The sequence below is a fragment of the Camelina sativa genome, chromosome 14 (genome assembly GCF_000633955.1).
Source record: "Camelina sativa cultivar DH55 chromosome 14, Cs, whole genome shotgun sequence".
In the NCBI taxonomy this organism is placed as follows: Eukaryota; Viridiplantae; Streptophyta; class Magnoliopsida; order Brassicales; family Brassicaceae; genus Camelina; species Camelina sativa.
The window spans coordinates 4,994,058-5,019,063 of record NC_025698.1 but is presented as its reverse complement, the minus strand read 5'-3'; the positions used below and the strand labels follow the sequence as shown (position 1 = coordinate 5,019,063).

The 25,006-nt window shown below is 35.0% G+C and overlaps 6 protein-coding genes and 1 long non-coding RNA gene across 9 annotated transcripts in view; 5 read left to right on the top strand and 2 right to left on the bottom strand.

The window, feature by feature from the left end:
• Nucleotides 366-980, top strand: LOC104739745. The gene has a single exon (XM_010460191.2). It carries the CDS (start codon nucleotides 605-607, stop codon nucleotides 845-847), a length of 243 nt encoding a protein of 80 aa, XP_010458493.1. The 5' UTR covers nucleotides 366-604; the 3' UTR covers nucleotides 848-980.
• Nucleotides 1,725-3,811, bottom strand: LOC104739744 (glucose-induced degradation protein 8 homolog). Of its 2 annotated transcripts, none has more exons than XM_010460190.2 (8): nucleotides 3,774-3,811; nucleotides 3,545-3,614; nucleotides 3,402-3,425; nucleotides 3,142-3,301; nucleotides 2,952-3,058; nucleotides 2,660-2,779; nucleotides 2,285-2,453; nucleotides 1,725-2,038 (listed from the first exon to the last, which is right to left on the bottom strand). In XM_010460190.2, the coding sequence occupies exons 2-8, from the start codon at nucleotides 3,566-3,568 to the stop codon at nucleotides 1,911-1,913; spliced, it is 732 nt and encodes a 243-aa protein (XP_010458492.1). In that variant the 5' UTR covers nucleotides 3,569-3,614; nucleotides 3,774-3,811; the 3' UTR covers nucleotides 1,725-1,910. The 2 variants fall into 2 exon arrangements, with proteins under 2 accessions (XP_010458492.1, XP_010458491.1); XM_010460189.2 differs by having other exon boundaries at nucleotides 3,545-3,626; nucleotides 3,774-3,808.
• LOC104739742 (helicase-like transcription factor CHR28) lies at nucleotides 4,394-10,330 on the top strand. Of its 2 annotated transcripts, none has more exons than XM_019236422.1 (13): nucleotides 4,394-4,903; nucleotides 4,996-5,077; nucleotides 5,207-5,428; nucleotides 5,544-6,652; nucleotides 6,958-7,029; nucleotides 7,244-7,321; nucleotides 7,430-7,795; nucleotides 8,183-8,534; nucleotides 8,624-8,754; nucleotides 8,877-9,086; nucleotides 9,229-9,822; nucleotides 9,899-10,108; nucleotides 10,198-10,330. In XM_019236422.1, the coding sequence occupies exons 1-13, from the start codon at nucleotides 4,748-4,750 to the stop codon at nucleotides 10,306-10,308; spliced, it is 3,693 nt and encodes a 1,230-aa protein (XP_019091967.1). In that variant the 5' UTR covers nucleotides 4,394-4,747; the 3' UTR covers nucleotides 10,309-10,330. The 2 variants fall into 2 exon arrangements, with proteins under 2 accessions (XP_019091967.1, XP_010458489.1); XM_010460187.1 differs by having other exon boundaries at nucleotides 7,430-8,073; nucleotides 8,338-8,534.
• On the bottom strand, nucleotides 10,448-11,690 carry LOC104739743 (caffeoylshikimate esterase-like). Its single transcript, XM_010460188.2, has one exon. The coding sequence runs from the start codon at nucleotides 11,563-11,565 to the stop codon at nucleotides 10,594-10,596; it is 972 nt and encodes a 323-aa protein (XP_010458490.1). The 5' UTR covers nucleotides 11,566-11,690; the 3' UTR covers nucleotides 10,448-10,593.
• LOC104739741 (serine carboxypeptidase-like 31) lies at nucleotides 17,563-20,741 on the top strand. The gene is made up of 10 exons (XM_010460184.2): nucleotides 17,563-17,863; nucleotides 18,270-18,377; nucleotides 18,492-18,587; nucleotides 18,765-18,857; nucleotides 19,036-19,124; nucleotides 19,294-19,590; nucleotides 19,693-19,826; nucleotides 19,927-20,022; nucleotides 20,242-20,347; nucleotides 20,437-20,741. The coding sequence occupies exons 1-10, from the start codon at nucleotides 17,563-17,565 to the stop codon at nucleotides 20,581-20,583; spliced, it is 1,467 nt and encodes a 488-aa protein (XP_010458486.1). The 3' UTR covers nucleotides 20,584-20,741.
• Nucleotides 21,791-22,897, top strand: LOC104739740. Its single transcript, XR_760060.2, has 4 exons — nucleotides 21,791-22,007; nucleotides 22,083-22,253; nucleotides 22,475-22,531; nucleotides 22,695-22,897. It is a non-coding gene; the product is annotated as an uncharacterized LOC104739740 (long non-coding RNA).
• LOC104739738 (uncharacterized protein At4g04980-like) overlaps nucleotides 23,937-25,006 on the top strand; it is a 5,331-nt gene continuing 4,261 nt past the window's right edge. The window contains exons 1-3 of the mRNA XM_010460181.1: nucleotides 23,937-24,034; nucleotides 24,122-24,448; nucleotides 24,801-24,896. Coding sequence (XP_010458483.1) covers nucleotides 24,008-24,034; nucleotides 24,122-24,448; nucleotides 24,801-24,896 — 450 coding nt within the window. The 5' untranslated portion in view covers nucleotides 23,937-24,007. The remainder of the gene's footprint in view (nucleotides 24,035-24,121; nucleotides 24,449-24,800; nucleotides 24,897-25,006) is intronic.

Below are 25,006 nucleotides of genomic sequence, written 5' to 3'. Positions count from 1 at the left end.
GTACTAATAAAATCTAAAAGAAACGAAGTATATCTATAGTTTTTTTTTTTTGTGTGTGTGTGTGTGTAGAAACAGTAAAAATAAAAAAAATGATCTCAACAACAAACGAAATTTTAGTATATCCGATTTATTTGTCAAAATTCTGATTTCAAATTTCAAAATGAGTCAATCACTAAAAAATGTTTGAATTTTTGTTTAATAAGTATTTTACACAAGATTGTGGATTTATTTACACTCTTTTGAAGTTATTAAAAAAAAAAGGAATGTTAAATTCTAAAGGAAAAAAAAAAAAGAATATTATTGATTCGTTAAGATACTAGCAGACAAAGACCAAACAGTTGAACAATAAAATAAAAAAAGAAGGAGAAACAGAGTATCCGAAAATGATGTTTTGAGAGGCACTCTGCCCAAAGTTCCTTCTTCTTCTTCCTCTTCCTCTGTTATATCTCTTTCTCGTGACCCCCAATGTAAATTCCTCCCACGTATTCAACCCCCCCAAATACATCAAAAAGCTGCTCACTTTTTCCTTATATCCAACCTCTCTTCCCTTCTTCTCCAAAAAGACGTTTTATACATAGCTTTGATCAAGAAAGTTTTTAAAAAAATGAGATTAGAGGATAGATTCGAGGTGGTGAATCAGTACCGGAAAAAGATGTTCCAGAAGGTGAAGGCCGCGGTGAAGAAGACGACGAAGAAGAAGAAGAAGAAGCAAACCATGTTTCAGTATGATCCTTGGAGTTACGCATTGAACTTTGACGACGGAGTAGAGAATCCTCAGAGAGTCTCCGGCGACTCTAATAAACTCCACAAAATCACTTTGATTTATGTTGTTTATGTCAATTTTTGACCTTGTCAAATCCCCCTCTCTCTCTCTCTCTTATTCCCTTTCTCTCCATCAAATGCATGTTATATCTTCTTTCTTTCTTTATTTGTCTGTTAGAATATTTTTTTTTCAGTGTACTGCAAAAGGTCGAAAGCTACTATCTCGACAAATCATTAGTTCTTTCTTCTCATTTCGAACCAAGCTTCTAAAAATCGATTTTGCTTTTGGTAACACTTTTTTGGTGCTTAGCTTTGTGAATATTCCAATGTAGAGACCGTAATTACTTATATTGACCACTTTGGAAAAACAACGAGACATTTTTTTGGGTAGTAATCCCTGTGTAAGTTCCAACGTTCAAAAATAATACTAGTAAGAAGTAAATTAACTTTCTATTGACCATTATGATAAACAACTACATATGAGATTTTTATTGTGTGTAAGAATTATAAATCTCGTTTTAAGTCTAGTTATGCTCTGGAAAATGCTTTGAAATTCGTTAGATGAATGCATGATACTATAATTAGATAAGATCAAATCACCTTAAATTTTATGTTTATCCACAAATCACCTTCTTGAAGTAGAAACTAGCTAGAAACACCATTGACTCGCACCTAACATTCTTCTAAATCATGATATTCCTTTTGGACAAATTAGTTTTGCAACTATCTTCTTAGGTGAGAGAGAAAGAAAAGCAAAGCCCAGAGGTTTTAAAGTACATTGAAGAACAGTGCAATAAGGAGACAAACAAGCAACTTTTTTAGTTAGTAGGTCAAACACCCCAACAAACTTCAAAACCAATTCAATAGCCCCCTTCACAGGTAGCTTTCTAGGAACCGTACCATGTTGGAGAATAAAAGCTTAACCAGTAACCTACATATATTTCTTTACTGCTACCACCAAGTGGTCCAATATTTCCCATTAGAAAGCAAAATGCCTTTTATCAATAAGTGCAATGCCAAAAACTTCATCTCAATCAAAATATACAAAATATGAAGCAATGGTCTCCTCATGTCACATTTCAGGTTATATCTCACTATATATGTTCCCCTTTGGCGCAGAGCCTTTAGTTGCTGAAAGAGGTGAAGAATCATTCTGATGTGTTTATGACTGTAACCTGGCCAGTGGGCAAAACAGTCATGCGTGGATACTCTAACTCTTCATCCAGTTGCATCTGAGTCCAATTCAGCATCTTCAACAAGTGTTGAAGTTTGGGATCTGTTTATTCACAAACATAAGACAATCATCGAGTTAGTACATTGACAGTTTCAAGAGGCAATCTGAAACAGCACATGTGGGATACTAAAGAATGTAAAAAACAGTTGTCTCACTGTAATTATGCAAGTTTTTTGGCATCATAAACAATTGATCCTACTAATTTGCAAATGAACAGTGCTAGAGGTTTTTTTAGCTCATTGTTGTAATTGCTGTCTTAAGCCATAACTTAAGAAGTTGAGCACTTACATTTTTCACCAGTCTGACTTATAAGAATCGCTGCTTCTACTTCGGCAGCTGTCTTCAACCGCTGTGAATTGGTAAGAAGCGCTCTCAGAGTCATCGGGCAGCTAGAGGTAGTAAGGTCTTCATAACCGAGCAACATAAGAGTTTTTTCCAATTCTTCCAGAAACACCCGCTGCATAAGATGTAAAAGGTTTTATCTTTTATGACAAGTGATGTGTCAGTATACACATAGATGCTTTACACATAGATAACATCATCTTTAACGATTGAAAACTAAGTAAACTATTAAGCGTATGATCATGACATTAAGATATATGGATGAAAGTCCAAAAAGATGAATCAATGTGGTTTATATAATTAACGGGTTAAGTGACCTACGTTCTGTTCTCCAAATGGTTTAAGCTCTTTCTGAGCAAACTCCAAGGCCTCATCAGTAGTCCCCAAGCGGATTATTTCTATCAACCTTTGCTGATTAAGGACAAAATTCTCCTTCAGTATCTGCAAATAGCAAAGAATCTCATGTGGTGAGAAACTGTGACCAATTAGGAATAGAAAAGCAAAAACAGATCACACACATGTCCAAGCGAAACTATAAGTTTCCATGAAAATGTGACAAGCTCCCTCCCTCCACCAATACTTATCTTAAAAAATCAATCGATCACAAATGTACCTCAGGGTTTAAAGCCTTCAGATTCTCAACAGCAACTTCAAGATCTCCGCTTTGGATAGCCTTGACAACAGCCAGTCGGCCAGCGATACTCGCAGAATCTACCTCTGCTGTTTCTTGATAAGGAATCATAACCATAACACACTAACACACAGCAGCACTACAACGAAGAAACTCAAAAAAAAAGAGATACGCTTAGTTCCAGACTCTTTTTCGAATTTCTCCACAGCTTCTAGATAACCTTCAACCACAAACAAATTCATAACGAGTCTGTTCACTTCTTCTTTCTGAATCTTCACAGTTCTCAGCAACCGCTCCCAATCTTCACTCGTTATCGATTCTTTCGATGATTCCTAAAACCAAGAAAAAAGGATTTTCAGTTCATCCAAATTCACATTCATCATCAAACTCGGATACAAAGAAAAACAAACCGATGAAGACGAAGATCATTACCGTATATCCTTCAATATCTATTATCTGAATAAGAAAAAACGAAACCAGATACAGAGTTACATTAGTTATCCTCACTCTTGATATGTATGACCACATCCCATACAAAGAAAAACAAAATCGATGAAGATGAATAGATTAATTACCTCATCATCTTCGCTATCTGCCATCTGAACAATTGAATTTTCCCGAGAAAATGTTCTCTCAAATTTGACCCTAGAAAATTCGCTTCGCGACAAACAAAGAAAGACGAGTATCGAGGTCTTTTAGTCAAAAGATCGAGCAGGATACAATAGTTTGCGTAAATTCTAAGAAATATTAGTGCGGAGACGAGTTTTTCCGGGAAAATTGGCGAAATTTTCCGAGTAAAAGTACCTGGAGAGTGAAGGATTGCTGTGAAAACGGTTCGTGCGGTTTCTTTCTTGTGCGATTGCCTAAGAAATTTCAATCATCTCTTATTTATATACATAAATAAACCGGGTTTTGGTCGAACCATAATTTACCGAGCGGTTTAAATACTAATAAGATTGGTTTAGCCGTTTAAGTATTAATTTCCAACAAGTAGGAAACAGATGGTTAAAACTTTCAGATATGTTTAGAGAAAAAATCTACTCATTTATTAATTGATACAATAATAAGGAAAACTAAACCCACTTTACTGTTTTGACAAAAGAGGTTAATTTATCTAAACTTTTTGGTCAAACCTGTAAACAAACATTAATGGTGTGCAGGCGTGTAGAAGATTAGGAAAAAAACAAGATATGAGTATAGAAAACGTTAAGAAATACTGTATGATCAATGCTTTTTTCATAAGCAATTTACTTTTTTTTTTGTTTTTGAAGTCAGCAAATTACTTTGATTGGTTAGTAGAAAACATTAATCAAATGTCGGCTCATGATTAATAATACTAATAAACAATGACCACCACCAATAGTAACAATCAAACAAAAGAAAAAAGAAAGAAGCCAACTTCTTCGACCGTTTCTTATTTTAAATCTGCGTCTCTTTCGCTTACCTTTTCTCCATTCCGGAGAGAAAAAAGAAAGGAAAAAAAAACAAAGGAACCTCACCACCGGCACTATAAAAGTCGCGTGGATCATCATCCTCCTCCCTAACTACTCTAGAACCTTCTTCTGACTAAAAATTCATCGTTTTCTAAACCTATACTCGCTAGTTTTTTTTTTTTTTTCCCTCCCCTTCGAAATCGCAAGTCTCTCTGTGTTCGCGTGTCGGCGATTTCGTGTTTGACTAAAGCTTTCCGGGAGAAAAAAATCTCTTCTCTGAGTGTTGGATTTTGGTGGATTTAGGTTTTTGTTTCGATTTTTACAGCCTTAGGGTTTGGGTTCGTGATGAGTGAGAAGGATTCTGTGTTCCAGCCTCGTGATTCGTCGCTGTTAGAGGATGATTCTTCTACAGGCTTTGGATTTGGAGCCGAAGACGAGGATCTTATGGTTGACATTGAATCGATTTATCGGATTCTCGACGAGGATCCTACTTCTGTTGAGGTATGGTTCGGTTAAGTCTATGTGGTTCAAATGCTTACTTAATTTCTCGATTATAGTGATGGAGACTTAAATTTTTGAGTTATTACTTCCAGGTTAGTGAAGAATTGGTGACTCCGGTTGGTTCATCTGTTGTAGAGTCTGGTGAGCTTAGGAACACGCTGATGATGCAAAGTGGTTAGTAGACGTAGTGAGGAGTACTCTTTTGTTTATTTCTTTTAATTTCTCTGTAAAAACTTTGAATATTGAAGTGTGGAATTAAGTTCAGTGTTTTGATTTTTTTGATTATATATGTTTCTTGCTTAGGATCTCAGGCCACTGATTGGTTTCCTTACCGGGATATGTATGGTCCTGGAGCCTCGCAAAGTGTAATACCAGAACCAAGTTCATTTTCTGACCCTGGGAATGGAGGACTGGAAGCAGATGCGACTTGTTTCTATGACTATGGTGGCGATGTGGTCTACTATCCTGAAAATTTTGAATATGGCACTGTATCCAACCTGGATGACATGACAATTGATTCCAAATGTATGAACCTTCTCTGTGAAGTTTTTAGGTTTTATTCTCTTTAAATTTTCATGTTCCCTATCATTTGGAGCTAATATCGAGAGATTTTCTCACTGATTTTTACATCATATTGCAGGTATGCCTTGCAGCCCCACTATGATGACTCCCTATTTCAATACCTTATCTGGAAATGACTCAGGAATTGGAGCTATGCAAAATTCCTCCCTGATGTCTCATATCTCTCATGATTCCAGTCATGTTACTGATTGTGCTGATAATTGTGCCTCTTCTGGCCATACAATAGATGCATCCCTGTCCGAAGTCTCCCTTAGTTACACATTCCAGTTCCTTCCCCAAAAAGAAGAATTTGTCAATAAAATGGAGAGTGGATTTAGGGAGTGTCAGTCAGATGATGCAAGCTGGATGGTTTTTGACAGACGTGTAGGACTAGATAATGGAACTTCAGAGAGGTACTCTGGGCTTTATGTAAGCAGTGAAAGAGAACTCAGCATCCAATGTGAAAACATTCCTCCAGTTATCCCTGCTTGTGTCAAACTATATAGCAGTTTTGATGTTCATGGAGTTGATAAGGAGCTTGAGCAGCCTTATAATTGTTCAACCAGCTTTGAGGAGAAGAGAGAAGTCCATGTGAAGGTTCAACCAGAGCTTGAGTTGGAGAACACGGTTTACAGTTCAGTTCCTGAGAACTATAGTATATGTAATGATGCTCATACAGTTGAAGGAACGACTTTGCAATGGTCTGGTGGCTCTAATTGCGCAACCTCCTATCAGACAGATGTCGGGGATGAATACTCGTTTATGGCACCCCTGACTTCTTTCCCTGGCCAAGTTATTGACGGCAGAAGCTTCTATAATTGTTTTGATTCAGATGGTTGTTTGCAAAACGTAGCAGAACCTGACCCAGTAAAATCTTGCACTGAGTATTTGGATATTCTGGTAGGAGACGAGGACCATGAATATATTAGGAGGGCAGGCTTTAATCTTTCTAGTTTCAGCTCTGGAACAGTTGAAAGTCCATCTAAACGTATACCCGATCGAGATGATGATTCTGAGATCCATAAAATAGAATCTTGTGGTGAATTTGTTAATCTACACCAATATCTGGATGTGCAGACACCAGTGTTTTCTTCAGAACATTCTACAGTTAGTCGAACTTCTAATCATTGTGGAGGCTTGAAGTTTGAGTCAAACAAGGAAAACATGATCCTTCATGCTGATATGCAGGTTAGTGGTGTTTAAGCGTGTAAGCCCTTTTCTCAATTGTCCCATGTTTGTTCTTTTTTATACCTTTCTCGCCCAGACACACATACTCAGTTCCTTTATGAAGTTTTCTTGATATGCGGGAGCTTATTATTATTATTAAAGTTCTGTTCTTGTGTTCTGTGCATGAGGTATTTATTTAAGTCTTCTGATGTTGGTTGCATGTGTGATATAATGCCAAACTGCCTCTTATGAGTTTATCCCGTATTATCCCTTTCTCCTTATTTTGTTTCAGTTTCATTAGGTCTAACGATTGCTTGAAATAACAGGATCTTTCTCAGCCTATTTCTGAAGCAAAACCTCCTGACGGTGTCTTGGCAGTTTCGCTTCTTAGACATCAGGTTTGTATTTTATTAGATAAGTAGTAACATTCCCTGTAGATGTTTATAAGACAAACTGTAGAACTCAGTTTTTTGCGTGTCTAATTCTTAAGTGTCCTTCTCTTTGCTTAACTAAGATGATTTAGGCCTGAATTGTGGAAATGAATTGACATGGTTTCTCCAAGTTGATATACTTAGTGTAGATCCAATTTAACCATACATTACACATGAATAGCGGATTGCATTGGCGTGGATGTCCCAAAAGGAGACTAGCGGGAACCCATGTTTTGGGGGGATTCTTGCTGATGATCAGGTTATATTTCTACTGTTGTAATCTATATCATGTTATCAGTTACAATACATTCAACACAACAAACATTGATCTTACTAATTTTTCTTGTGTAATTATCTTCTTTTGCAGGGACTTGGAAAAACAATTTCCACCATAGCGCTTATATTGACAGAACGGTCTACACCTTCTCTACCATGTGAAGAAGATTCAAAGAATAGAGGAAGCAATCCATTTGATCACTCTCAAGCTGTTTTCAGTGAAAAAAAAGTCGCCAAAGATAGTTTATGCAAGATGAACGGAAGGCCAGTTGCCGGAACTCTTATTGTCTGTCCCACTAGTCTGATGAGGCAATGGGCTGATGAATTACGCAAGAAGGTTACTCTTGAAGCAAATCTCTCTGTTCTTGTATACCATGGTTGCAGCAGAACAAAGGATCCTAACGAGCTAACTAAATATGATGTTGTCATCACTACATATTCCCTTGTGAGCATGGAAGTCCCGAAACAGCCTCTTGATAAAGCTGATGAGAAGGGTGGCATACATGATGGTGGAGTCGAATCTGCTGGTTTTGGCTCAAACAAAAAGGATCCGCCAAAATCTCAAAAGAAGGGCACAAAGAAGAGGAAACATATGGATTGTGAACCTGTTGTGTTTATGTCTGGTCCTCTTGCGCAAGTTTCATGGTTTAGAGTTGTTCTAGATGAAGTTCAGAGCATTAAGAATCACAAAACCCACGCTGCAAGGGCATGTTCAGGCCTTCATGCTAAGCGTAGGTGGTGTTTGTCTGGCACTCCTATCCAGAATTCAGTTGATGACCTCTACAGCTACTTCAGATTCCNAAACAAAAAGGATCCGCCAAAATCTCAAAAGAAGGGCACAAAGAAGAGGAAACATATGGATTGTGAACCTGTTGTGTTTATGTCTGGTCCTCTTGCGCAAGTTTCATGGTTTAGAGTTGTTCTAGATGAAGTTCAGAGCATTAAGAATCACAAAACCCACGCTGCAAGGGCATGTTCAGGCCTTCATGCTAAGCGTAGGTGGTGTTTGTCTGGCACTCCTATCCAGAATTCAATTGATGACCTCTACAGCTACTTCAGATTCCTGAAGTATGATCCTTATTCTAGCTACCCAACGTTTTGTGAAACGATTAAGAACCCCATCAGTAGGTACCCGATGAAAGGATATCAAACGTTGCAGGGTATCCTGAAGAAAATAATGCTTAGGCGAACCAAAGGTCAGTCTTCTTAATTCTTATTATAAAGCTAAATTTCCGTAGATGTTTCATGAAAGTTTTCTATGGGTTTTAACTAGTAAAATCATTAGATACACTTCTTGATGGAAAACCCGTAATCTCTTTACCTCCAAAGTCCATTGAGTTGAAGAGAGTGGACTTCACCAAGGAAGAACGTCATTTCTACTCAAAGTTAGAGTGCGACTCTCGTGATCAGTTCAAGGTATGGCTATGGACACATGTAGAACATGGATACGCATACATTTTATGACCTCCCATGGGTGCTACTTTGTCTATAATGATACTGAAGGCTGATTCTTTGTTTATACGTAATTGAATTGTCAGGAATATGCAGATGCTGGAACGGTGAAGCAAAACTATGTAAATATATTGTTGATGTTGTTGCGTCTTCGTCAAGCTTGTGGTCACCCTCTTCTAGTATCCAGTACGACATGGACTTCCTCAACTGAAGTGGCTAGGAAGCTTCCATATGATAACCAAACCTTTCTTCTACATCGCTTAGAAGCTTCACTAGCAATTTGTAGTATCTGCAATGTAAGATTCTCGACTCCTCAATAATACTTTAAACTCAAAGGCACTGCTGTGGATTCTTGAGTTGTTATCTCTCGTATTTAGATATCAAGTTACTTTATGTTCACCATGAGTTTCTTATTCTGTGTCCCTTCTTCACTTATAGGGTGCACCCAGAGATGCTGTTGTTTCAATTTGTGGTCACGTTTTCTGTAAACAGTGCATTTGCGAATTCCTTACTCGCGATAATAATCAATGCCCACTGTCATACTGCAAAGCCGGACTTGAAATTTCATCATTATTTTCCAGAGAAACACTGGAAAATGCTATGCTTGGCTTGCATAAACTTGATGCTCCATGTGATCGTACCACTTCAGATCCTGTTGGGAGGGAGGAGCCTTGTATTGAAAATTTTCCATGTGGTTCATCCAAAATCAAGGCTGCTCTAGATATCTTGCGATCACTGAGCAGGCTACCTAGTCCGAAGACTGTAATGAATGATCAGAGCTCTGAAAATGGAGAGAATAATCAGAAGCTTGACAAGTCATCCAGTTTACCTGCAACTCCAGCAAAGAGTAGCGTGGATAGTCAGGTTAAGGTGGTTGGAGAAAAAGCCATTGTGTTTACCCAATGGACAAAGATGCTGGACCTGCTTGAAGCTTGTCTTAAGAGTTCGGGTATTCAGTATAGAAGGTTTGATGGAAAAATGACGGTAGCAGCTCGAGATGCAGCAGTACAAGATTTTAATACTCTCCCTGAGGTATGCAGCTCAAGATCATCTTTTTGTCTTAGACATGAGAATAGAGATATACTGATGACTGGCTTTTTTACATTAGGTTTCTGTAATGATAATGTCTCTCAAAGCTGCTAGTCTTGGGCTAAACATGGTGGCAGCTTGTCATGTTCTGATGTTGGACTTATGGTGGAACCCGACCACTGAAGATCAAGCAATTGACAGAGCACACCGTATTGGACAGACACGATCAGTAAAAGTGGTGCGGTTCACAGTAAAAGACACAGTTGAAGACCGCATATTGGCCCTTCAGGTCTGTTCATCATTTCTGCAACGTTTTTATGTTTTTAAATTTTAGTTTCTACTAGCTAAGTTATCCTCACAAACATTAAATTGCCACAGCAAAAGAAGAGAATGATGGTAGCTTCTGCATTTGGAGAAGATGAAAAGGGTAGTCGGCAATCGCATCTCTCTGTGGAGGACTTGAACTATCTGTTCATGGCGGATACTTGAGAATCTTTTCTGACAAGCTCAGGTACATATAGTATAGAGTTTTCCGGGTTTGCGTTGCTTTTTTAGCAGAAGAGATCTTCTGAACTAACTTCAGGTTTGTGCAAACATGGAAATAGAAATAAGGTAGCTTTGCTTTGGATATAGAATGAAATTGAGCATTATAAGAAAACTCTGTAAGAACAATGAGATTGATCTATACATCAATGTCTAGTCACTTACCCAAATACCGTTTCATGATAAAATATGACTATACAAGCATTACAGCAACAATGACAATGAGTTCCATCAAACATTGGTTTTGTCTCCACCACATCTATCATTCAACCAACTAACAATATCCTTGCGAACAATGTCAATGTTGTCATCGGGTTCACCGAACAACATGGAATGCATCATCCCTTGGTAGATCTTCAATGTCTTGTCTTTGCTCTTAGCATCTTCGTACAGCTCTCTGCTCACTTCAGGATCAGTGACAACATCTGCACTTCCGTGCACAACAATGAAGGGAATGCTCACATCTTTTAGCTTCTTCCCTAAGTAATCAGTAACCCTAAGCAGCTCCATTACTGTACCTAACCTCGGTTTCTCACCGTACCTCATCGGATTCCTCTTGGCAATCGGTTTCTTCTCTTCCACTTTGATCGATTTCTCCAACAGATCTTCCGTCGGAACAATCGCCCAAGTCGGCAAGAATCTGGAGATCATAATCAGAAACTGATCAATCGGCCATTTAGGTCTCACCTTGTCAGAGATTTTACACATGGGAGCCACAAGAACCGCTCCATCGAACCCTAACGGATCAGCGAAATGGATCAAAAGACAAATCGCTCCGCCCATTGATTCTCCAAAGAGAAAGCGAGGTAAGCCATGATATTTAGGGTTCTGCTTAATCGAATTGAAGAACGAGATGATGTCATCGACGACTAGATCTACGGAAGGAACATAGGCGCGGACACCGTCAGATCTGCCATGACCTTCGATGTCGAGAGCGAAGCAAGCGAAACCCATCTGAGCCAGAAAGATGGGAGTGGACTGGAAAGTCCAGCTGACGTCATTGCCGTAGCCATGGACCATGAAGATGAGACCACGTGGCGGCGAAGAGGAAGAGGGAAGCCATGAACGAGTGAAGAGGTTGAGACCTCGAGGAGAAGTGAAGAAAGATTTGGAGCCGATGATGCCTTTGAGGTTGAAGTAGTCTTCTTCTGAAGTCTCTCCCCAGAAGTTGATCTCCGTTGTTTCTAGTTGCTGATCAGACATCGAGGAGAGAGAGAGATTAGTGTTTTTTTTTCTGAGATTTTGTGTTTTTGTTGGTGGTTTTTGGATGAAATTGTTTACGGCGTTTTTTACTTACTGTCGTTTGCTTTTGGAAAAAAAGTCGAAAAGTTTTATTTTTTGTTGGTCTCGAAACATAATAACACTGGAACAAAAACAAAAATCTCTCACTGAGACAGAGTCTTTCTCAACTGAGGAAAGGAAAAAAAAGAAGTAATCTTGGCTTCGAAGAGCAAAACAAGTTGGGCCTAAAAGAAAACAATAAAGCCCAACAACGATAAGTTTCAGACAGTGTGCTGCGACAAAGGGAAAAAGACTGAAGACGACGAAGTGTCTTAATCAACCTCAGGGCTCCGTACAAACGCGTTAATGAAACTAACATGTCATTACGATATGCGGAGAAGGAGAGGGGAACGACGATTCTTCTCTGAATCTACAAAAACTAATTATACTTTTTTGCCCCAATTAAGACTTGAGAGTAAGTATATATATACACTAAGCTTGGATTGTGAAAGTAACACTACGTACAACTACTATACCGTTATAACCCAAATAAACTTGTCAATATTTTTACTACTGTTATACTTATAGTAACTATATCAATAACAGAGTTAGATAAACTCGAATATATATATATATATATATATATTGATCATAGGTTGATAAAATAATAGTTAGGGTTGATAGATATTTTTTAAAGCTTCAATTTTTTATGTATTTTCTTGTCAACTATATATTTGCAAACGAACAAAGTGCTTAATTTACAACAAAAGAAAAAAAAAAGATTCCATAACCTATAAAAAAAATCTCGTGTTTGTTTGTGGGAGCTAGAGTGGATATAGTCAAAAAAGCTTTCAAATGAAACTTATGTTTATGCGCACTTTCAATCTTTGGATGGATAAGAATAACTGGTAAAAAGTAAGATTTCTTGTAATACTTTGACCATCCCTAGTGAAGTTGGAATTCATCTAATCCATGTCTCGTCCAATGGTGTTGTCACATGACAACTCATCTGATCGCGCAAAGTTATCTCTCAATACGTGTTTTGTAAATATCTTTGTTTGTTGACCCCAAAAAAAACACTCTGTTTCTCTGCATGCATGGAGTGCATGACTCACGCATTAGCGTATAGAAACTTAACACTTCACGAGTTTCGATTGGATATGTGGACAGCCGAGTCTGAATGTGACAGTTGGTATTGTTCTAAGGTAATTCGGCGTGTACTAATAAACTAAACCTAATAGAAATGTCTAAAACGTTTTTCTAAAACCAGGTAAAATTTACTCCAAAAATAGTTTTCTTTTTTTTGTCTAAACAGTTTATCGCTCAACTTTTTTCGAGCACTCGACTCTGATAAACATAACATGACAAATGTGATGAGTAAGAGAATACGAATATATAGAACCTAAGAATTTAAATATATATGGACGAATAATGTAATGCAGTAAATCCGGGTTATGTCATAGAAATGGCTAAGGAATGTAGCATATAGAACCTAAGAATTTCTAGTTGGGTCCAATCGATGGGAATTAAAAACTCTTAGGGCATGTCTCTAGTAGACTAGCAGTATGTTGTTTAGATTCCATATGCTCTTATAATCCTTCAAGTACTCATTGTAAAAGGTGGAACCTATACCTTCTATCTATAATAGTGACGATCAAACATTTCATCTTCTCCCTTTTAGTGCGCATTATTATACAACATTAGCATTAATTATCTCATGTCGTCTCTGCTTATGTTCCGTTGTCAATAGATAATCTTTGTTTTTTGCTCTTTCAATAAAAGGAATCTACCGACAAACTTGTGACTAGTTTATGTTCTTTATCTTAATGTCTATACCAGTAAAACTCCATAGAAACCAATCTGATTTTTTTCTTTCTGATAACATGAATCAAGAAAAGAATACATATTTAGAGATTAAAAAAAAAAAAAAAATTGTAGTATAGTACTTTCAAAAGTCAATTAAAACATATCGTAATTCCAAAGATCTGTACATCCCACCTAACAAAATTATTTTTTCCAAAGCATTCTCAACCAATTCTCCACGAAGTAACCCTGATAAGAATCAACATATCTTATTTAGGCGAAGCTAGCCTAGTGATTTACAAAACCAAAACTATCTCTGAAGGTAGTTAACAACGAGTCTTATAAGTCATCAACTAGTAGGAGATTGGTTATGGGATCTCTAATTAGATGGTGAAAGATTGACTCCTTAATCGTTTTCTTGATTTTCATTATCAAATGATCCATCAGTAGTATCTCAACGCGTGTCCTATTGCAGATTGTCATTATCCTAAATAATTAAAGAATACATTGACAGATTCATAATTTGTCTAGAAACATATCCCTCAAATCTTTTGGCCAATTAGGTTATTACAATTGCACATTTAAATGATATTCGTAGTTAAGTGGGTATCCATAGTTCTGAGAATCATATAAGTGGACATCCATTGGCCAATATGAACGTATGGACTCTGGTTTTACAGTTAAGGGGTCCCCATATGAACACAAACATTTTTAAATCTTCTATTTGAGTTAAGAGATATAAAATATAAATTAATTACCTAAAATTTGAAATGGCAATACAACTATTAGAAGGTGATTAGATAAATCATTAGCTTCCTATTATATAGTACAAAAATATAACCTATCGGCTAGTGGCCATTCACCAATTCAACGGATCCAAGTAGGAAAGATTAATAGAGTATTTATAATTGGAGATTACGAATCCATTTATTTATATTATTAATTTAGTCATTCCATAACAAAATAATATTTGGATTATTCACACAAATATATATATATATGTATATAAGTTTTGCAATAAATTTATGAGTTATGTACTTTGTTAGAACTCAGACATTAATAAGGTGGTGTTTTCAACTTGATATTTTAAGTGATTTGTGTAAAATTTACAAATTCTATGTTATTCAATCATTGATTTAAAAAAGTCTCATGAAATCTATTGTTATTGAACTAATGATTTAAAAATCTACCTTAAAATCTACTGTTATTGAAAACAATTATTTGTGGATTTAGATTTTAATAATTTTAAGGGATTCTGGAAGATTTGTAAGGATTTCTTTACTTTAATATATATATATATATATATGAATCCAAATCTCATTGTTTTAGTTAGGATTTGAAAGAATTTTACAATAAATCATATTAACTTGATTTGAGATTTTATGGGTTTTTATATGATTTTGGTGATTTTAGGGAAGTTAATATAATTTATTGTAAAAAAATTTCAAATCCTACCTAAAACAATGAGATTTGGATTCATGTATTTTTAACTAAAAAAATCATCACAAATCTTCTAGACTCTCTTAAAATTATTAAAATCTAAATCCACAAACTATTTTAAATAACAGTGGATTTTAAGGTAGATTTTTAAATCATTAGTTAAATAACAATAGATTTTATAAGATTTTTTAAAATTCTTGATTGAATAACATAGAATTTGTAAATTTTACACAAATCACTTAAAAGATCAAATTGAATACACCCTCTTAGAATATTAGATTGAATACATCCCCTGAACAAAAGTGGCTCAGTAAGATTTTAATTAGCCAACGAACTGCATGGATAAATTTTGAAATCTTCATATATTTCTATGTGCACTATTGTGTTATAAAAATATGAGAATAGTATACTTTATTATCTACTAAAAATTAAGTCAACATATAAAATGAACCATGTCTTATTTTCATATATTATTAATTATTCAAGATTTTTTTATATATATATTAACCATTTTTAGATAATGAAGCCCCAAAATTAAATCTCTCTTAGCTTTCAAATGCTCTATATTCGCATATGCAAGCAGAAAGTTATTCATGAATAATTTCTTGATATAGATATAAATAAACTAATGTTCAATGAGCATGTAATTTCTTACACTCTCATTCTTATATTAAGACTTTTTTTATATATATACATATAGACATTACCTTCCCAATAAAAAGACAAAAAAAAAAGAAAAAAAAATGTGTAGTCATTACGAAACGTAACATATATAATCGGGACATGATTTCCCTCTCATTTCTCATCAAAGAAAGTTGGATTCCATGTCATAACCATTCAACAAAACACTTTTGTTTTGCTTATTAGTTTTTCTCTAATCTTCGATCTGAACATGTATTATATAAACTATATATTGCTGAGACGTACAGCTGTCGATTTTAACTCTGCAATAATTAAGGAAAAAGCTAGTAGTATGCATACTTACGATTATCAAGCTAATTAGTGAACTATATAACGGTCAAGTGTATAACTCAGTTAATAGTTCAAGTTAGTTTTGACCAATACGATCAATTATAAAATTATCTAATCTATTCCATGTGTAGTGGTATAGTGGATTGTGTGCTAAAAAGTTCTTAGAGACTCCATGGTTCAATTCCTCTCGTTAACTATTATAGTGGTGGACAAAAAGGTCCAATATTTGATTTATTTTCTAGATGATTTAGATCTCTTCACCATTTAATTAATTAAGCTATATCCTATCTTTAAACGATTTGTACATCGAATTGAATTCAAGAATCCCAACGCATAAGGTTCGCCACAAAACTACATCATTCGACTTTGCTAATGATGAGGTTCCCATGAATTTATTTAACTCCTTTTTTTACATATATTCATAGAAAAATATCTACACAATTAAAATTAAAATTAAAGGGAACCATCAATTTGGAATATATACTCCATTTGCCTTTCTCTCAACACTCATCAGTCAGTCCTTGCTCGAAGATGTTGCAACGTGACATGTCTCTCTTTTTTTTTTAGGAATATCCGCATCATATATAACCTACGAGTCTATGACGTTAGCGATAGTTGTGAGAATTATTCGTCAGTTTCATGAATTTTGATAATGATATACTGGTTGATCTTGTAATCTTTATTCATATTGATGCAACATACTATTACTAAGTAATTTTTTTTCTTTCATATACAGTATCATATTGTAACTTGTAACAGTCTAGACATAATTTTAGTGCAGCAAAGCTGACTCGATTCAAACCCACACAGCGCTACTAAGTACATACATATCTGACTTCCATTTTAGTGGGCGATACATTATTAAAGACACCATGTGCTTAACAAGTATTACGAGTGAGCTTTTACATAAATCAGTCGAAATATTGAATCTATATAATCCAATGTTTTTTAAACATACAATTAGCAGCTGGATAATCTTTAATTTGTAGATCCACAATATTTATCGTTCGTTAATGCTATAACAAATTCTGGTTTGGTGATACAAAACAACATATTTTTAACCGATTAATTGATCAGTTGATAAAATTTGATATAATATAAATGAGTTTCGAACAAAAAGATTTTGATCAGAAGAGTGAGTCACATTCGGATTCAATATGCCAAAAAAATAAATAAAAAGTAACCACTTTAAAATTAGTTGGTAGACATACACTCCTAAATTGGTTTGGTATTGCAAAATCTACAGATACTCTACATTGACTTCTGAATCATACGTATTAAACCTTGATTATTGTATATGTGCATTATCTATTCCAGTTTTCCTATTTATATATTTCCTCACTAGTTAAGCAGAGCTTATGCTATTGTGGGGGTCTCTTAATCCGCCAAAATTCTTATTAGGTTAATAGGATAATAAATTAAATTTATATTACTTTTGGCCATGACGTGGTTCAAACCCATCGAAAAGAAAGTGCTTCATCCACTCTATATTAGTCAAGTATACGAATTCTCTCGAATTTGTCCCTATAAATCTTAGTTTTTAAGATGGAATTATTCGACCAACTGAACAAAAATTAAAGCCACCAATCGCCACATAGGAGTATTCTTCCATATCCACTTAAATAACTTTTAATTATTATTATTTTTTAACAAAGGCAAACAAAAATCTCATGATCTTAGCTTATAAATAGACACCCAAGTCTTAGATCTTTCTTCTCATCTCACTACAATTCTTGATATTATTTTTCACAACTTATACCTCAAATGGAGTATCACACCAAGAACATATCTAGTATATTAACTTTTTTGTGTCTTACGGCCCTTTTAATGTTAGCACCGGTGGTTTTCTGCACTAGAAAACACCGGTTTGATAGCCCTAAAAGGAGCTTGTTGGCCAACGAGCAAGACTTAGTGACAGATTTGCCTGGACAGCCTGATGTGAGTTTCAGACATTATGCCGGTTATGTCCCTGTCGATGAATCCAACGGACGAGCTATGTTTTACTGGTTCTTTGAGGCCATGGATCTCCCCAAAGAGAAACCTCTAGTCCTCTGGCTTAATGGAGGTAACTCAATCTTTTGATTTATATGCATGCATCAGCAACTATTTTATATATATTATATATGTTCTCCCTCATTTCATTCTAATTGATAACATGTGATTCTATACATTTCTTTATCAGTTACATATTTATGTTTATCCGTTTTGCTGTTTCTTCATACCAACATCAAATATAACTTTTTCAAAAAAAAAACATCAAATATAAAGGAAGTTAATTAGCTATAGTTTTGTCACTCTGTCGTTCACTGTTCCGCAAATTTATTTTCACGACAATTTTTTTTTCCTTCCAATGTTTAAACTAATCAAAGCTCTTACAATACAACCTAGTGCGAATTTTTTATAGTTTTGATGTTGTCTCATGAAAGAACACATTTAGAATATAATGATATATCATATATGTATATATATAGGTCCAGGTTGTTCTTCTGTGGGATATGGGGCAACACAAGAAATTGGTCCTTTTCTCGTGGACACCAACGGAAACGGACTTAACTTTAATCCATACGCATGGAATAAAGGTAATCTTTTTGTTTTTGTTTTGGTTTTTATATAATTTTCTTAGCATCACAAAATTTATATGTAAAAATGAAAATGACATTAAATGATGTAAAAAGGTTGATTTGCTGATGCAGAGGCCAACATGCTGTTTTTAGAATCTCCCGTCGGTGTTGGCTTTTCGTATTCAAACACAAGTAGCGATTATCAAAAACTTGGAGATGACTTTACAGGTAGGTCCATTATTATTTTTTCCTATCTTTTTACAAGTCCATTATTTACATATATATTATCTGTAGTCTTTGTCCTTAATTAGACGACGAGCTAGGAATATATATATATAAAATATAGTACGTATGTACGTCACAACATAAACTATATGCTTTATTCTCTTTTCTAATTTCTATCAGCAAGAGACGCATACACTTTTCTTTGCAACTGGTTCGAGAAATTCCCAGAACACAAAGAAAGTACCTTCTATATCGCGGGTGAAAGTTATGCAGGTAACTCATATTAAATATTTTGTATCATTTAGTATTAATTTGTCTATATAATGAGATATTGCATGCCCTTTTTCTTTTTTTTCCTTCTTTCTAGTAACGTATTTTCATCGCGAATTATTATTATTACTAGGACTCAGACCCACGCGATGTCGCATAATATTAATTATTTTGTGTGCAGGAAAGTACGTACCCGAGCTAGCAGAAGTTGTGTACGATAACAATAACAAGAAGAATGGTTCATCGCTTATCAATCTTAAGGGTATTTTGGTACGTCTAAATCTACGTGATCTTTAACCAAAAAATATCAAACAAAATGAACCAAGATTGTAGTTTAATATTATCATGCTTTTACTATAAACTTTGCATGATCGTTGCAAGTCTTGTGATTAGTATAAAATTGGGCTTAGACGACCTAGTGCACCTTTTTGCTATATAGTTGGGGAATCCGGAGACATCAGATGCAGAAGATTGGAGAGGTTGGGTGGATTACGCATGGAGCCACGCAGTGATATCGGACGAGACGCATAGGATCATAACCAGGACATGCAATTTCAGCAGCGACAATACTTGGAGCAACGATGAGTGCAATGAGGCCGTAGCGGAAGTTCTCAAGCAGTACCACGAGATAGATATCTATAGCATCTATACCTCAGTTTGCATTGGAGATTCAGCACGATCTTCTTACTTTGATTCAGCGCTATTCAAAACGAATTCCCGCATTAGCTCTAAGAGGGTACGTGTGTGTGTAACATGTGATCCTTGAAATATATTAGAAAGCTATATGAAGTCTTTTTGAAACTTAGTATAAATGTTTTTTTTTGTTCGCATGCCGTAGATGCCACCGAGGCTCATGGGTGGATATGATCCGTGTTTAGATGATTACGCGAGAGTATTTTACAACAGAGCAGATGTTCAGAAGTCTCTTCATGCGAGTGATGGAGTTAATCTCAAGAACTGGAGCATTTGCAAGTACTCTTCCCATGATTCTTATGTCTTATATATATAGTTTCTTTTTGTATATATATGAAGGAACTTGTCTGAATATTATTTTGGTTTTCTGAGATTTCAGCATGGAGATCTTTAATAATTGGACTGGTTCAAAACCATCGGTTTTGCCTATTTACGAGAAACTTATCGCCGGAGGATTAAGAATATGGGTTTACAGGTAAAGTTCACTTAAAACCATTGAAACTAAATAAAAACAGAGGAGTAGAGTGCACACTACGGCTGTATCCTACGCCAATAACCACTATACAGTATACACTATAGCTTCTTCTACTTTGGTTGGTTATAATTTAGTAACACTTTGCAAGAAAGCTAAGTTTTCTTATCCTCCAATTTTTTTAAGCCGTTGGTTTTTGGTTTCCTTTTGTGATGGGCTCAGTGGTGACACTGACGGAAGAGTTCCTGTACTTGCCACTCGGTATAGTTTAAGCGCACTCGAATTACCCATCAAGACAGCTTGGAGGCCATGGTACCATGAGAAACAGGTATCCTTGGATCTACGTAACTTGTTATGTAAATTCTTAACTTGAGTGTATGATTAGACCGGTTGAGTTTTTTAATGATGTTACAACAGGTAAGTGGGTGGCTTCAAGAATACGAAGGTCTAACGTTCGCTACGTTCAGAGGAGCTGGACATGCGGTGCCTTGCTTCAAACCAAGCAGCTCTCTCGCCTTTTTCTCGGCGTTTCTCAGCGGAGTTCCTCCTCCACCGTCGCGGTAGAGAAGCAAGTCAACCATTAATAAGATGATTTAGTAATCTAATTTTGAGTATTTTTCAAAGATTTTGGGTTTCGTTTCGTTAACTTGTCAGACACGGGATAGGAAGAGAAAAGGGATTGTAAGAGAGGAGTTTGTATGTGAGTTATATGTTACATTCTATGTGATGATCATAATTCATAATGATCAAAAAAAAAAAAACTTTCACACTTAAAATTATGTTTAAATGAAAAATAAATAGTTTTTGGTGCAATATCAATATATTGAAATCCAAACAGGTAGCTCCAAACACTTCTTTTTTTTTTTTGCACCAAAAAGTAGTAACTAGAACATCGAATATATAAAAGTAGCTTATTTCGAACTTCAGAATTTTAAGTCTTTAACTCTATTGCAAAAGATCTATTTCTTGGAATGCCCTTTTTTAATTAGGAAGGTACCAAATGGAATATGCGAAATTTCGCTTACAAGAACATACGGTCGGAGAAAAAAGTGTATCATGGATAATTTTTGGCGGTTTTGCCATCTCAAAGAGAATATAGCAGTCTAGCAAGTTTGGCTCACATTTGTTTTGGATTTTTTTGCTAATCCTCCATTTTTCATATATATAAAAATCATTGATAACCGTAGATTTTTTTCTTAAACTTAAAATCATTAGGATCGTTTCCCCCGTTGGTCAAACAAAAGCCATGAATATGATACATGATGTATCTCTCCTATGGGTAAGAATAGAGCATGATACAGCTATGATCAAAATATTCCATTTCTTATAAAATGTTTTCATCCTTACACCATACTTACTCTGTATTAAGTATTAACATTTCTTTGATATCTTTTACCCATTCAGCCACCAAATTAAATATTTTACATTCAGTATTAAAAAGTACATATATTATAATTTTTAGTCATCTTTTTTCTTTTTGTCATCTTTCCGAGTATTGATTAGGAATTTGTTACATTTGAGAAAAAAAATAAAAGATAAGGAACGTCTTGGTACATTGTGAAAGAAAAAAGCATTACACTTTGTTTTTTGGTTATCATCCTTTATCCTATAATTCACAATTCACCTGGCCAATCAAATTCAGCCACGTCAGTTTATATTTTTTTCCATTTTGAAAAAAACAAAAATTAATAATACACGATCGTGTGAAAATAAATATTTTCTGCAAAAAAAAAGCATCATGTTTTACAAGGAAACGCATAACCTCCTTTTTGTTCATCTGCAACGTTTGCTCGACAAACATAACTGCTTACATGTTACAAAAAAATCTATCCCTAATTCTACTCCACTAACAGCTCCACGTTCATGGTGGTTTACAACCGATCCATCTTCTATATAAATCCAATTTGCCTTGATTCTCTCTTCAATTTTCTCTGTATTTACCTCCTCTTCATTGTTTGTTTTCTTCTGGTTTTGCAATTCTCACGCTGGTAGATACCTTTTCTTTTGTTCATATGCATACCTTTTCTCTTGAATTCATATTAATTCTGGTTATTTTTTTTTAGTTTCAGGTTGAAGATGCCTCTGAATTTTACTCCTCTCAAATCTAAATTCTTTGAAAAAAGAATGGAAGATCAGACTTCTAATAGCCCGAACATATTGTCTTTGGGGATTTCCAAAAAAGGATAAACCAGAAGAATTTTCAAGAATGTAATCTTCTCCTTGTGGATGAAAAGGTATGTTCAAGTTCACTTATGCATTTTTTGACTATCTAATATTTACTATGTTCAACTTTTTAGTTTTTAGGCCAATGAAACAAGAAAACATATTTAATCCATGGTTTTACCATGTCATTACAAACGATCACGTCACGTTTTGCTGTGTTCTTCTAACTTAATCATGTACTAATTTTATAACAACTCCATATGACAAGTTATTTTGTTTGATTTTGGAACAGGGAAGTAGGTTACAATCCAAAACTTAACAGTGCTCTCTCTCTCGACGCAGTTATCTGGTAATCAACATCTTTTTGTTTGTGATATGATATGATCTATGATTATTCTGTGTCTTTCTCTTCATTCAAATCTCTGTTTCTATCAAACTCTGTTGCTGAATTTGATCTATTGGCAATCATATATAAATGTTAATTTTTATATATTGTGATCTGGTTTATGTAGAGCTATTTTCTGGTTGGAGATTATGTTGTTTCCCACGGCGACGAGTTGGGGTAATGTTTTCACGCTTTTTGGCCTTTTTCGTCAAATCAGTAGCTTTTGCCTCGGTGAGTGAGGTTCTTATAGTACGCTTCATTTCTTAGAGTACAAAAAACTGGTTGCCTGAGTTTTTCATTCTTAAATGATGTAAAGCATCTTTGTGTCTATATATGTCACCACTCTCTTATAAGTTACATGATTATTTTGTTTGCAAATCTAATGTAAATTCATATCCACATTCTCCTTCTAAGTTTTCATTGCAATTTTCTTACCATTCTTTTTCTCTTCAAACAGACAAGTGATAAAATATAAAAAAATAACCCTTGTGGTTGGCGACGATGTAAGTTTTTTACTTGCATGATTGCATCTCTTTTGGCATTTTAGCCAAAGCTCTTTCTAAGACTTGCGATCAAACCCGACCAGTAATCAAAAAGCTAGGGATTGTTACTTTTTAACAATCTTTCTCAATATTTATTAATGATTCCATATGTTTTTAGAATTTTCTTAAGATTGTGTTTACAAACTAAAAACCAAACAAACTATTACTATATTTCTCCGTTGGTTGTGCTTTAACTGAATCGTTCGATTCTGTTTTTGTTATTTAACATTCGTGAGTTCATCCGATTAGATGAAACTAAACGCATTATACGTTATATGATTAACTACATCTTGATTTTCGTTTTATTCATATATCAACAAGTGATCGATATCTATAAATCTTATTATAGTTTTGTCTCGTACGGAGTACGGGCTTAATACTAGTACTTTTATAATTTCGAGTCAAACAAAATAATTAATACTACCTATTTCTAAACATAGTAGAAAATAAGAAGATTTACAGAAAGTATTTAGCTTCCGCCATATGTTTGTCCAAGGTTCATGATCTTACTGCCGTAGGAACTTAGTCAAAGGAAATCATAAATTTCAGTCTAAAAAAGAAAACAAATCATAGAAATTGGGATTCTTATTATCTTTTAAGAGTTCCTCTTTTTACCTATATTACTTACTAAATTCCTCAATTTTTAGGATCCCTTCAGAAGCCAAAACTTCAACTTCCATTTCGGGAAAAAAATATTAAGAAAATCTATCCATAGATACCACGTGGCGCGATTCGATAAGTGATAAGATTCACTATGTGTCTGTGGAGCGTTAGCGTTAAATAAACACACTTAGCTTCACACTTTTTATCACAACACTAAAATTAAGTCTATGTAATTATTACAAGCAAAGTATACTACCAACAAAACACTTCCAGTCTTCTCTCGTTTTCTCCGCTGATGAGTGTGAAAACCTGTAAAGTTGAGGTAACGCAATTTCTCGAAGCTTATTTTTTGATATCTCTCTATTGGTTTCTTATTTATATATGCTATTTGTTATCAACTTTGTTACAGCCTGTTAAAAGGCAAACATCACTAATTAGAAGTAGCAAGACCGAACAGCAGGATGTTAAACCTTGTTTGGTTTCTTCATCATCGCCATCGACCAAGTCTCCTAGACCTCCGTTCGTGAGCCAAAAAACTTCAAGACGTGTTGCTTCGTCGGCGGAAGAAATCAAGAATCATGCTCATAGAGAAGCGACAAAGGTATCGAGTTCGAGCTGCGGATCAAACAAATGGACAGGCACTTTCATTCTCATGGTCGAGCTTCGAAAAAAGATAATCACATTTAGAACAATCATTGATCTCCCTCCTCTTACCGGTTATCTCTCTATAATCAATGTACGTTTGCCCCTTCCGTACGTTTTTTTTAACCTATTTCAGATAATCGTATCTTTGACCTAATTTCACAGACTAATCACCATGAGAATCTAGCTCTTATATATATATATATATTTTCCGAGGTGATCAAAATGTAAATTTTCCATTAACAAAAATGAAAATAGCTAGCTATATCTCGTCTCGTATCAATTACAAGAGAAAAAAAAAAGTTATCCCAAGTTCATATATAAGCAGTGGTCAAATAGGCAAATCAAGTGAAAATCGATTCCTCGGTGAAAACTCTACTTGATTTGTTTAATATGAATGATTTAATTGATTTGTTGTTGTTTGTTTTTCTGGCGGCTATTGCTAGATGGTGATGCGTACGATGAACGATATCCATAGGCTTTGTCCTCAGATCGTTACGAGCTCGCAAATCCTGGATATGAGACGTGCAGAGGTCGATAAGGTTTTATCTCATACAATAATAACGAAATTGTCTCTGAGACTGATTGAAGTTAAGCTCTGACCACAATTGTGATTTTTTTTTTTTTTTTTTTTTTTTTTTTTTTTTTTTTT